General features: G+C 30.6%; 1 protein-coding gene across 1 annotated transcript in view; it reads right to left on the bottom strand.

The window, feature by feature from the left end:
* LOC106461105 (serine/threonine-protein kinase LMTK2-like) overlaps positions 1–11,787 on the bottom strand; it is a 40,529-nt gene that overhangs the window by 15,298 nt on the left and 13,444 nt on the right. Inside the window, exons 4-5 of the mRNA XM_022387988.1 lie at positions 4,001–4,271; positions 3,490–3,682 (exon numbers count right to left, since the gene is read on the bottom strand). Coding sequence (XP_022243696.1) covers positions 3,490–3,682; positions 4,001–4,271 — 464 coding nt within the window. The remainder of the gene's footprint in view (positions 1–3,489; positions 3,683–4,000; positions 4,272–11,787) is intronic.

Raw genomic sequence — 11,787 nt, 5'->3', positions numbered from 1 at the left:
AAATGCCCATGAAAATAGTGACAGTCATCGTGAGTCATTTGCTGCTTGGAAAGAAACTTGAGCGCCGAATTCGTCTTCAAAGTGGCATTGATGAAGAGCTGCAAAGGCAAATTCAGCAAGAAAAAATAAATGGAGAGATGTACTGCGAGGGTTGCTGGATGTACACAATATTTAGCTTCTCAGAATCTTGCATTTCGTGGTCATACTGAGGACATAACCTCAAATGAAAACCCTGGAAATTTTCTGTCATTTTTGCAGTTATTAGCAAAGTATGATCCAGTAATGAGAGAGCATTTAGAACGTGTTAAAAACAAGCAAACGTCAACATCTTATTTTGCTCCTGAAATCCAAAATGAGTTTATAAATGTGTGAAATTATTGTTTGTCAGCAATTCGTAGAAACAAATTTCTATATGGCTTCTCGTATAAAACATAAGTTTCAGAACTAGGAATATAACAGAAATTTATTCTGCATGCTTGAAAGATTACTCTAGCTATGTGACTTTGAACAATACTGGATGACATAAATATCAAAATGGTTTACAAGTTATGTAAGTACACCTAGAAGGCTATACTTCATTAGTTCCAGGTTTACAGTTGTGAATTACTTCGAATGGATCATCTCTAAATTGGTACATAAATTGTGCATAAAACACTTAAGAAAATCTCACATGTTCAATAACAACACATGTCTGCTACGGTGTGATGCATACTTCACTTCAGAAAAAGGCTATATCATTAACATATACATGCTGGTCTATAATATTTCCGAGTTTTTCTGAAGTTGCATAACAGTAATTGTTTGTCTGAATGTTTCCAAGAAAGCCTACATTTGTAGTAGCCATTCGTCCAATAGTTTGGGGTATTGAACTCAAGAAGTTGGATTTTTTATTTTACCAATTGAAATTTTTTTCGATTGATGGAAATCCGTCATGAGACGGAACTCTGCCTTTCCTGCATTTAGCAGGTTCTAGAAGTTATACAAACAAAATGTGAAAACTGAAAGATAATAATTTATGCTCAAAATGAAAATGAACTATTCAAAGTCTGAGTGCAAATAACTTTTAAATTTTAAAAATGTTAGAAAAAATTCCAAATTAAATATTTTATTTTTCTGATGCTACATACTTTGAAGAAGGTTCTTGTCAACTTTCAAACAATTTCATCCACTAGTTTTATTTTTGGAACGAAATATAGTGATAGTAACATTGGGTCCTAAAAATTGTAGGAATCAGTAGTTATAGGGTATACAATTATTATTTGCGTTAGAGAAGCTGACTGATGTTAAGTAAGACAGAAATCATTCGGTGACAATTAACACAGAAATCAAATTCAAGACAGAACCATTCAACAAAAAGGTAAGACAGGATAAAATCCCAAGGAAAATAAACAAGATGAAAAACAAGTGAATCACTTATTACTTTTGTTGTGAGAATGGCTCATCTTGAGAAACTAAATGGGTCAAAAACGGAAACCTTTTGTATTCAAGTTAAATTTATTGGAGTATATCAGCAATAAGACCTATGTAAGACCTGATAACCAAGTGAAAATACTGAAAATCCCATACCTAGAATCCCATTTACCCATTATAATGTAATTCTTATGATAATTTTCACTTTTGTTATGGATGTGATCTTTTATATAAATTTATTTAAGTATCTCAGGATTATCCTGTTTTACATCAAATTTACATTGCCGCTAATTTTGTAAAACTCTATTCACTGCCTCAATTTTCTTTTTAACCCTACTACCATGGGCATCCTTTACTGTTCATATCACAAGATTTTAGTGACTTACATCAAAAATTTAAACTCCTTTTGGTTATGTTATACCAATTAGTATAGCATAAAATTGTAGCTGATAATTCATATTTTAATTGTATGTAAGTTTTTAGTTCTTAACTTTATAAGGCAATATTTAAAAAAATCTTGAATTTCTCTAGTGTGAAAATGCAAAATTTTTTCGCTAGACAAACCCTCTTCTCTATTTTATTCACCACCACTCCAATAAGTACAAAATTGAAAATAAATTACTCACTATAATATTATCATTGCTCAGACAGACTATGCTTTTTATAGCCTTCAATCTTGTTTGGTTACAGAGCCATCAAATAGAAAATCAGGACCTGTCACATCCTCTCATTCAGGATTTGTTAGTAGTTCTCTCTTATGCTTAATACTACATTATGTATAACCAATAGAAAGCCAGGGTTGTCATCTATCAAATGACAAGCTTCGTTCCCATGGTAAAGATAACAACTGGCTTTGATGAATTTGTAAGGACTGTTGTCACATAGTTAGAAAGCCAGAAAAATTGTGATAGTTAAGGGAAATTGTCTGCTTTTTGTATTTTATTATTCTATGATCTTTGGTGCATTATTTAATTAAATAAAAATTATTTTGTGCATTACTGCCATTAGTATAAAAAAGTAGGGTTGAGTATTAATGACAGTCCACAGCAAAAAAAAAAAGACCCAGGTAAGTACTTTATTTCTTGTTTTTCATGTTTATTATTTATTTATTATTATAAAAGGAACTAAAATGTAAAAATAGGGATCTCTATAGATTAGTTAAGGTTAGGTTATATAAAATAAATAATAAATAACAATATAATGAAAGTGTTTCACACGGCATGAATGGGAGCAGCTCAAGAGTAGCTCATGGGTAATGTAATTTGGTAGCATTACATGAGCTCCACATTCCCCAAGTGATTTACAACTTATAATGGCATGAATAGTAGTAGTTAGACAGGGTTCAAAGGGCAATAAAACAATAAAATTTAAGTATAAATAGATGTATACTGTTATGAGTTTATAGCTACTTAAAATAAATGAATGTAGTTTCATACTACAATTTGAAGACATTCCAGAAAGAAAAAATGGAATTTAGATTTATCTAGACGAGGTTAGTCAAATTGACCAACCTTGTATAGAGTTAGGGTAGAGAAAATAGCAAATAAAATCTAAAGTTTTACTGAAAACAAACATTTGAAATGCATTTAGGAGGTTTTAGAGATTACACAAATGATATTTGAGATTTTTGAGAGGAAGAAAGGTATTTTTAATCTTAACATGAAAATTACTTTGCACACGAACTAGTAAAAAAATACTCGATATATTCAAGGACAAATCTTTTTTTAGTTTATTAAAAACACTTCATTAAAAAATATGATTTTTTTTGTATTTGAAAGACTTGTAATGTTTTCTGAAAGTCTGACCAAATTTTGTGAAGATGTACATACAGTATTAAAAGTTAGTAGTATCAAAACTAGTAGATTTCAAAAGAGTACAAAGAGGTCACATGGTCGGTCAAATCGACCGAGTCTGTGTTGAGAAAGTTAACTGAAACCCTAACATGCTAATCAAAAATCCAACACTTAAACATCTCATAGTAGAAACTATTTATGAACAAGAAGTTCACACTAAAGATCCTCCTAAAAATTTTATTTTAATATGACATTTTATCACACTATGTGTACCACAACAACTTACCTGAAATATTCCACTTCATTTAAGAAATAATTATGCTCAGAAGGTGAAGCATCTTCACGTAGTATTTTAATGACTATCTGAGATCGACCTTGGTTCAAGCTAGCCTGATGAATCTCACCTTCAACAACTTTACCAAACCAACCACTGCCAAGCTCTTTGATGTATCGGATTTCACTGCGAGGAAGGTTATTGCCTAAAGAAGTTATAAGAAATTAGTAATCATTCTCAATATAACTACTTTTATTTGTCATTAAGATTACTAGAGACAGATTCTCTCTTAACTCAATTGTAGATAATTTTATAGTTGATGTGTTCCTTTACAGAAACAACTAAAACCTGTCTTCCTCCCATATTCCTAAATAACCACTATACAAAGACAAAATAAAAAAATATACTTCAGATTTATAAATATGTAAAACATCCAACACCAGTAGTAAACCCAATTAATATATCTAAAAGCAAGCTATTTCTGATAAGCAAATCAAAGCATAAAAGTAAAAAAAAATTGTACCAAACCACTCATGCAGAGCAAAGTGTTTTGATGGAATTTGGCCGAAGTATGCTGGACGAGGCAGTCGATCAGCTGGCAAACTGACTTGTTTCCTGGAATGTATTTCTGGAAGTCTATCAAATGTAACCTCATCTTCATAAAATTGTCTGATTTGTTGATTATGGAGAGGATCTTGCAATGGAAAAGTGTTAAATGCTGATTCAACTGAATATCTTGGAAGATTATGGTAAGTTCTCTGAGATAGAGCAATTCCATTACTGTGTCCTAAATTCTGTTGAAGTAGAAAAAAAACATTTGCATGCATTCAGGAGACAAAACAGTTTGGTGGACTTGATTAGCAGTTAGCAAATATGGCTTAGCATCATTTTAACATTTACCATTTTAACACATTATGACAACTAAATCCAGCACTAAAAGTGTTAACTCTTTGAAAGACCTCCACTAATGAGAAAAAAAAAAAAAAGTTAAATAGGTAAATGGTATGTTTTTATTCTAATAACACTTTTATTCAGCTTCAAACCCTGATACTTAATTGTACCATACATGACATTTCATAAACAAAATAGTTCCTGGTATATAAAGTAAAACTGCAAGAAATACCAACACCTCCGTTGTCACAAAATAATACAAAAATTAATTAACCAGAAAAAGAAGTGACTTGAAGACATTGCAAATGAACAAGGTTGCCACAAATCATTTTTCAAATTAATTTGGTTTATATCTTTTTTGGTGAGACCTCATCACTCTATACAACATGGTTTCCTTGGCTTTTTGAAAAAGAAAATGTCTAGTGACTTTTCAGCTGTAATTACCCCTTCTCACGACATGCATCCTTTACTGTGCATGTCACAAGTTTTAGTGAGCTACTTTCAAAATTTAATTAAACTACTTTTTGTTTGTTCACGCTATATCAATTAGTATAGCACAAAATCGTAGCTAATAATCCATATTTTAATACCATGTAAGTTTTAAGTTCTTAATCTTATAAAGCAATATTAAAAAAAGATCCTGAATTTCTCCTAGAGAGAAATGTGACATTTTTTCTCTAGGCATCCCCTCTTCTCTAATATATTTATCACCCCTCCATGAATTACAAAATTTAATGTAAAATTACTTATTATAATTTTTTCATCGCTCAGATAGCCTTCAATTTTGTTTAGTTATAAAGCCATGAAATAGAAAACCAGACTCCTCTTGCTACATCTGCCTGTCACACCCTCTCTTTCAGAATTTGTCAATAATTCTATCTTATGTTTAATACTATATTATTTTTAACCAATAAAAAGCCAAGGTTTTCATCTATCAAATGACATATTATATTACATTGTTTTCTGAACAGAAAAATGTTAATTCTTCTTTCAGTACAAGATTCGTTCCCATAGGAAACGCATTGACTAGCTTGGATGAATTTGTCTCATTGTTAGAAAGCCAGAAAAATAATGATAATTATGGGACATTGTCTGCTTTTTGAATGCTATCATATTATGTTCTTTGGTGCATTATTTAATTAGATAAAAATTATTTTGTGCACTACTACTATAAAAAAGTAGGGTTAAGTGTCATCAACTTGACAGCAAAAAAAATAAGAACCATATGTGAACTGTATTTCTTGTTTTTCATGTTTATTCTTTATTTATTGTTACAAAATGAACTAAAATGTACAAATATGGATCTCTTTATGTTAGTTAAGGTTAGATTATGTAAAATAAATAATAATAACACTATAAAAAAATGTTTCATGTGGCACAAATGCAAGCAGCTTGTGGGTAATGTAATATCAACATCGTAACATGTGCTCCCCATTCACCAAGTGATTTACAACTTATAATGGCATGAATAATAGTAGTTAGACATGGTTCAAAGTACAATAAAACAATAAAATTTAAGTATAAAAAGATGTATACTCTTTAGAGTTTAAAGCTACTTAGGATAATCAAATGTAGTTTCATGTTATAATTTGAAGTTATTCTGAAAAGAAAAAAGGATAGTTTAGATTTATTTCGATTTTTTTTGTGGTTATGAGGTCCATCAAATTGACCAACCTTGTATACAGATAGCATAGAGAAAATAATAAATAAAATATAAAGTTTTAACCCTATTGCTACTGGAATCCTTAACTGTGCATGACAAGGTTTTAGTGTCCTACATTCAAAATTTTTTTAAACTACTTTTTGTTTATGTTATACCAATTGAAATAGCATAAAATCTCAGCTAATAATCCATATTTTAATAGTATATAAGTTTTAAGTTCTTAATTTGAAAAGGCAATATTAGAAAAAATCCTGAATTTCCACTAGCGTGATCCACATAACACATTTTCTCTTAGCATGTCATCATCTCTATTTCATCCACCTCGAAAAAAAAACAAAATTACTCTCCATAAAATCGTTATTGCTCAGACAAACCATAACTTTTATAGCCTTCAATTCTGTTTGGTTACAGAACTATCAAACAGTAAATCAGACCCCTCCTGCCACACCCACCTGTCACATCCTTTCTTTCAGAATTTGTTGATAGTTCTCTCTTATGTTTCATTATATATTACTTACAACCAATAGAAAGTCAAGGTTTTTCATCTATCAAATGACGTATTGTATAACATCGTGTTCTGAACAGATAAGCATTAATTTCACTTATAATACACAGTTCATTCCTGTAGGAAAGTTAATGACTAGCTTAGAGGAATTTGTAACGGCTCTTGTCACATAGTTAGAAAGCCAGGAAATTTTTAAAAGGTAAGTGAATTTGTCTACTTTTTGCATGTTATTAGTCTATGTTCCTTGGTACGTTATTTAATTAAATAACAATTATTAAGTGCATTACTATCTATAACATAAAAAATTAGGGTTAACGATCTTCTAAACCTGACAGGAAGAAAAAAGAAGATTGGTTAAGTATTTTATTTCTTCTTTTTCATGTTTATTCTTTATGTATAATTATAAAAGTAACTAAAATGTAAAAATATGGATCCTTTTAGATTTGTTAAGATTAGATTAGGTAAAATAAATAATAATAATGTTATAATAAAAATGTTTCACGAGGCACACATGCGAGTAGCTCATGGGTAATGTAATTCGTTAGCATAACATGAGCTGCACATTCCCCAAGTGATTTACAACTTATAATGGCACAGATAGTACTTAGATACGGTTCAAAGGGCAATAAAACAATAGAATGTAATTAAAAATAGATGTATACTGTTACGAACTTAGAGGTACTTAGGATAAACAAATGTAGTTTCATGTAACAATTTGATGTCATTCTAGAAAAAAAATGTTATTTATAGTTTTTTATTTTTGGTGGTTACGAGGTCAGTTGAATTGACTGATACTGTTTTGAGATAGGGTAGAGAAAATAACAGATAAACTATAAAGTTTTACTGAAAAAACGTTTGAAATGTATTGAGGTTTTAGGGATTACACAAAGGAAATCTGAGATTTTTGAGATGAGGAAAAGAATTTTCAAGTTTAATATAAAAATTACTTTGCACACGGACTATTCAAAACAAATATTCAATATATTCATGGACAAATCTTTATTTTATTCTATTAAAAATACTTCATTAAAAAATAAGATTTTTTGTATGTGAAAAACTTCCAAATTTTGTGAAGATATACACACTATATTGAAAGTTAGAAGTAATAAATCTATAAAAACTTAAAGGAGTACAAAGAAATCATGTGGTCAGTTAAATTGACAAAGTCCATTAAGAGAGTTAATGAAAAAAAATAAATGTTTGAAATGTATTTAGGAGGTTTTAGAGATTATGTAAATAACATCTGATATTTTTGGGATGAAGAAAAGTATTTTTAATCTTAAAATAAAAATTATTTTGCACCCAGACTGGTCAAAAAAGACTATATATCTTCATAGACCAATCTTTAATAAAAAATACTTCATTAAAAAAAAAAACTGATTTTTTGTGTACAAATAACTTGTAATGTTTACTAAAAGTCTGTTAAATTTTGTGAAGATACACTTATTGTATTAAAACTATATACAAGTAAAAAATGGTCATGTGGTCAGTCCTCGGGACTGAGCCCATATTGAGTCTAATTGGCTAAATGGCAGGCCCCGACCGAGCGCAATGGCACTTTTCAAATGTCATGAATAGACTACTACAAAATGTATGTTTATACAATATGTGCATGCCAAAGGGTGAAAATAATGTATGTGCTGTTTGGCAGGAATTTCTGAGAAATGAGCATCGGCTTTGACATATCAAACTGAAATGTTACAGACTTTCACTGTATTGCTGGAGGTCTCGAAGACAGCATACAAGAGAAACAAGTGATTTGCATATTGTGCTAAACAAAGAGGAAAGTGGGGGTTATTTTGATTCCCAAATTGTGATGCAAACCTAGATATTCTGTCCCCTAGTATTACACAATGATTTGACCAAGATGGTAATTGTAAGAAAACTTGTTAATAGACATAATGTTTCTGTTTTAATCCCATATTTACTGACCTTCTTTCAAACTACAATAAAAAATTACTTAACATATCTAGAAACACCTATGTGTGTGTGTGTCATATATTTAATTGTAACATTGAGCAAATGAAATTTTAAATTAGAAAACAAGACTTTTATATGAATCTGTAAAAAATTTCCTTAAGTAGAAATGATACTGCACCAATATAGTTGTTCAACTGATTACACAATGTACTTTATAATGGAATATAGCTAATTCTGTAGTGTTGTTGCTTTTACTTGTCTTGAAATTATAATTAGTCTTTAATCATTAATTAATTTACACAAAAAGTTAATACAATTTTGAAATACCTCCCAAAATTATATGATTTCATGAATGTTACACACAAAATTCTGTTGTGTTTCCTAATCGTTAAACCATGTTGTCCCAAAACATGATGAAATCAATGAGATCACATGGCACCATTATGAATTATTCATCAATTATTTGCCAATTTATGCTTCGCTTGTTTGCTTTCATTTACAAAATTGAACTGTTACATAATCATTAGTTTATAAATACTTGATGAATTTTATTTTGGTTTTTATGTTAATTTATACTTTTGTTCACTGGATTCTAAATATACAATTCACTAGTATTTTGATATTAGTTTTGTAATACTGTAGTTAGTTTATTTTCTGTTATTGTACAGTAATCACATTTCTGATTTATATTTTGATCACCAAGTTGCATATATCCAAATAACTTCATTAAAGCTTGACTTCGATTCTCAACTGTTACTTTAAAATCACACTGTCCTTTACTTCCCCTCTGCACATTTATTGTACAATGGTACACTAATCATGTAACTTCAAGTGAATTTGACTAATTAGAGCATTAATTCTAAGACCCACGAACACAAGTTGAGTACTGTTTTGTGGTAAACTTAAAAGGCAGTTTAAACTTCGTACATGAATTTCTACAATTTACTTTACATATTCATTTCTTATAAGAGTTATAAAATGATATTAAAGAATGGCTGCCATTGTTTTTATTCTTTTAATTAATCCAGCTTGTATAAATAGCCATATACTGTCTACATACTTCCTTTTTTCATCTTGACTGCTGGTATTTCCAACACCAAAAAATTGTTGGATTGTGTCTTTCCTACTTGTTCCCATTTCAATATAAAAAAAAACACGTGAAAATGAAGGCCGAAACAAGTAGTAATTGTGAGTACGTGAGAACTGGTTTCTCATACACCATCATTAGAATACTACATGATACTCATTACAAAAGAACAGTCTATATTTTAGCCTCTTGAAAACGTCTACTGATACTATTCTATGACATTAGAACTTTTTAATGCTAATTACCATAACAATTTTTTAAACAGTGCATTTTACATGTTATATATATCATTCTGGATGTTGGACCTTAAGGACAATATCATTTACCAAACAATTTCAAATAATGACAATCAGATACAAAATGTTTACATATGCTGGTAGCAACAGAGGAAATTATACAACTTCAATTTTTAACATGAAAGTTTATTATTTGAGCATAATGAAGGAAATTAATTCTGCTATTTATTTACAGAATAACCTAAAAATCAGTTTAAAAAAATGTGTATATTTCATATAGGGTTTTAAGCCTACTAATTTCATTTACTATATAAAGCACCATACAAAAGGACAAAGTTATGAGTTCTAGCCTTTAACACTCAGTTATGTTTTTATTGCTCAATATGTTAAAAAATAATTGTTTATTTTCTTACTATATAATTAATGGTTTTACAACTTATGAATTCAATGAGTATTTGAATAAAATATCCTGAAGTTAATATTTTCTAACACTGAAAATATATTTCCAATAGGTACTTATTCCCATCCACCCATTGCTATCTTGACCTTCATTTGCCCTCTAGGCATTGGTAAATCTTACAAACAGTGCACTGGCCTTTTATACTCCTATAATTTTTGCATCATTGCAGCAACATGTGCTGATCACGGTAAGTGGGTGAGAAGAGGAAAGTACCTATAAGAAACACGTTTTTAGTGTTAGAAAATGTTAACTTCCGAAATGGTACTACCGCCTCTCCCCTATAGCTAGAATCCCACATTGGAAAGGTGGAATGGCCAGTGAAGGCACAAAAACAAATAATCAAGCAGAGATCTATCGTAATGAAAAAAAAGCAGGTATGCCACAATTAAAATATGAGGCACACCTGTGGAGTATAGCACTACTTCTGGAACAAGTATGCTCATACCCCAGTTAAGAAGATAAGACATGTAGGCCGGAAATGAGGAGAATATGTGGCTAGAGCTAGAAGACCATATATGAATAGGCCAAGTGCAGTCCGCACGGGCAGAAAACATCCAGGGGAAGCACATTCGGTTAAGACGTATTATACCAAGTGTGATCCAAGGACAAAAAATAACATGGAATCACCTTGCATAAGTTTATAAAATCAACAACTGTGGTCCACCCTGGCAAAAACATTCAGGGGAAGCACCTTGGTATACATTGGATTATGTCAAGTAGGGTTCATCTGGGCAGAAAAAATCCAGTGGTAGTGCCTTGCATAATAGATATAATGGCATAATGTATGTATAATATGTAGCATAATGATGACAGCCCTTTTCTCATTGAGTGAGTACAAATGGCTATGAGATTTTGTTATTATACATAACCCATTCCTGAGGATACCACCATGGTCCACCACTCCAGCAACCGGAACTGGAAGTGGCAAGGACCCCTGTGCTCAATTTGAAGAAATATGGGTGGCCCGGGGGCCAATACAGATGAGCAAAAATCTCTATCTGCTTTACTCATGAAGTCCATGAGTGACGGTCCTCAGAATATATATAGATAGATAGAAAAGCATCAGGTGGTCTTACAAAAACACCCCATCTCCACTGTGAGCAGTAGAAAAAAGTAGGGTAAGTGCTAGTATAAAATGATTCAACATATTTGACCAGGCAACACCCACCACTAGGTGGGATCCAGAAATGCAAGGAAAACAACTGTTTCTGAAATGGTAAAGAAAAAAAAAGGATGCATAAGTGAAACCAAAATGTAAACGTACCCCAGTTAACTCTTTCAGTATGAGGTTGGTCAATGTGATGACCTCATAACCATTTTGTGCTTGTTATAGTTTTCATACTATAACCTTTAAATTAGTAAGCAAATGTTAACGACATTTGGTAGATTATCAGTAAACTTTACAATGCTTTCATAAGCAAAATATCTAATTTTTTTATTATGTCATAAGGTTTGTAAAGCAATCTTTCTCTCATACAAAGTAATTTTCATTTTAAGATTAAAAATACTTTTATGTATCAACAAATTTGGAAATTTTACATGCAATAT

This window comes from Limulus polyphemus, unplaced genomic scaffold, assembly GCF_000517525.1.
Source record: "Limulus polyphemus unplaced genomic scaffold, Limulus_polyphemus-2.1.2 Scaffold899, whole genome shotgun sequence".
NCBI classification, from domain to species: Eukaryota; Metazoa; Arthropoda; class Merostomata; order Xiphosura; family Limulidae; genus Limulus; species Limulus polyphemus.
This window is presented reverse-complemented; position numbering and strand designations above follow the sequence as displayed.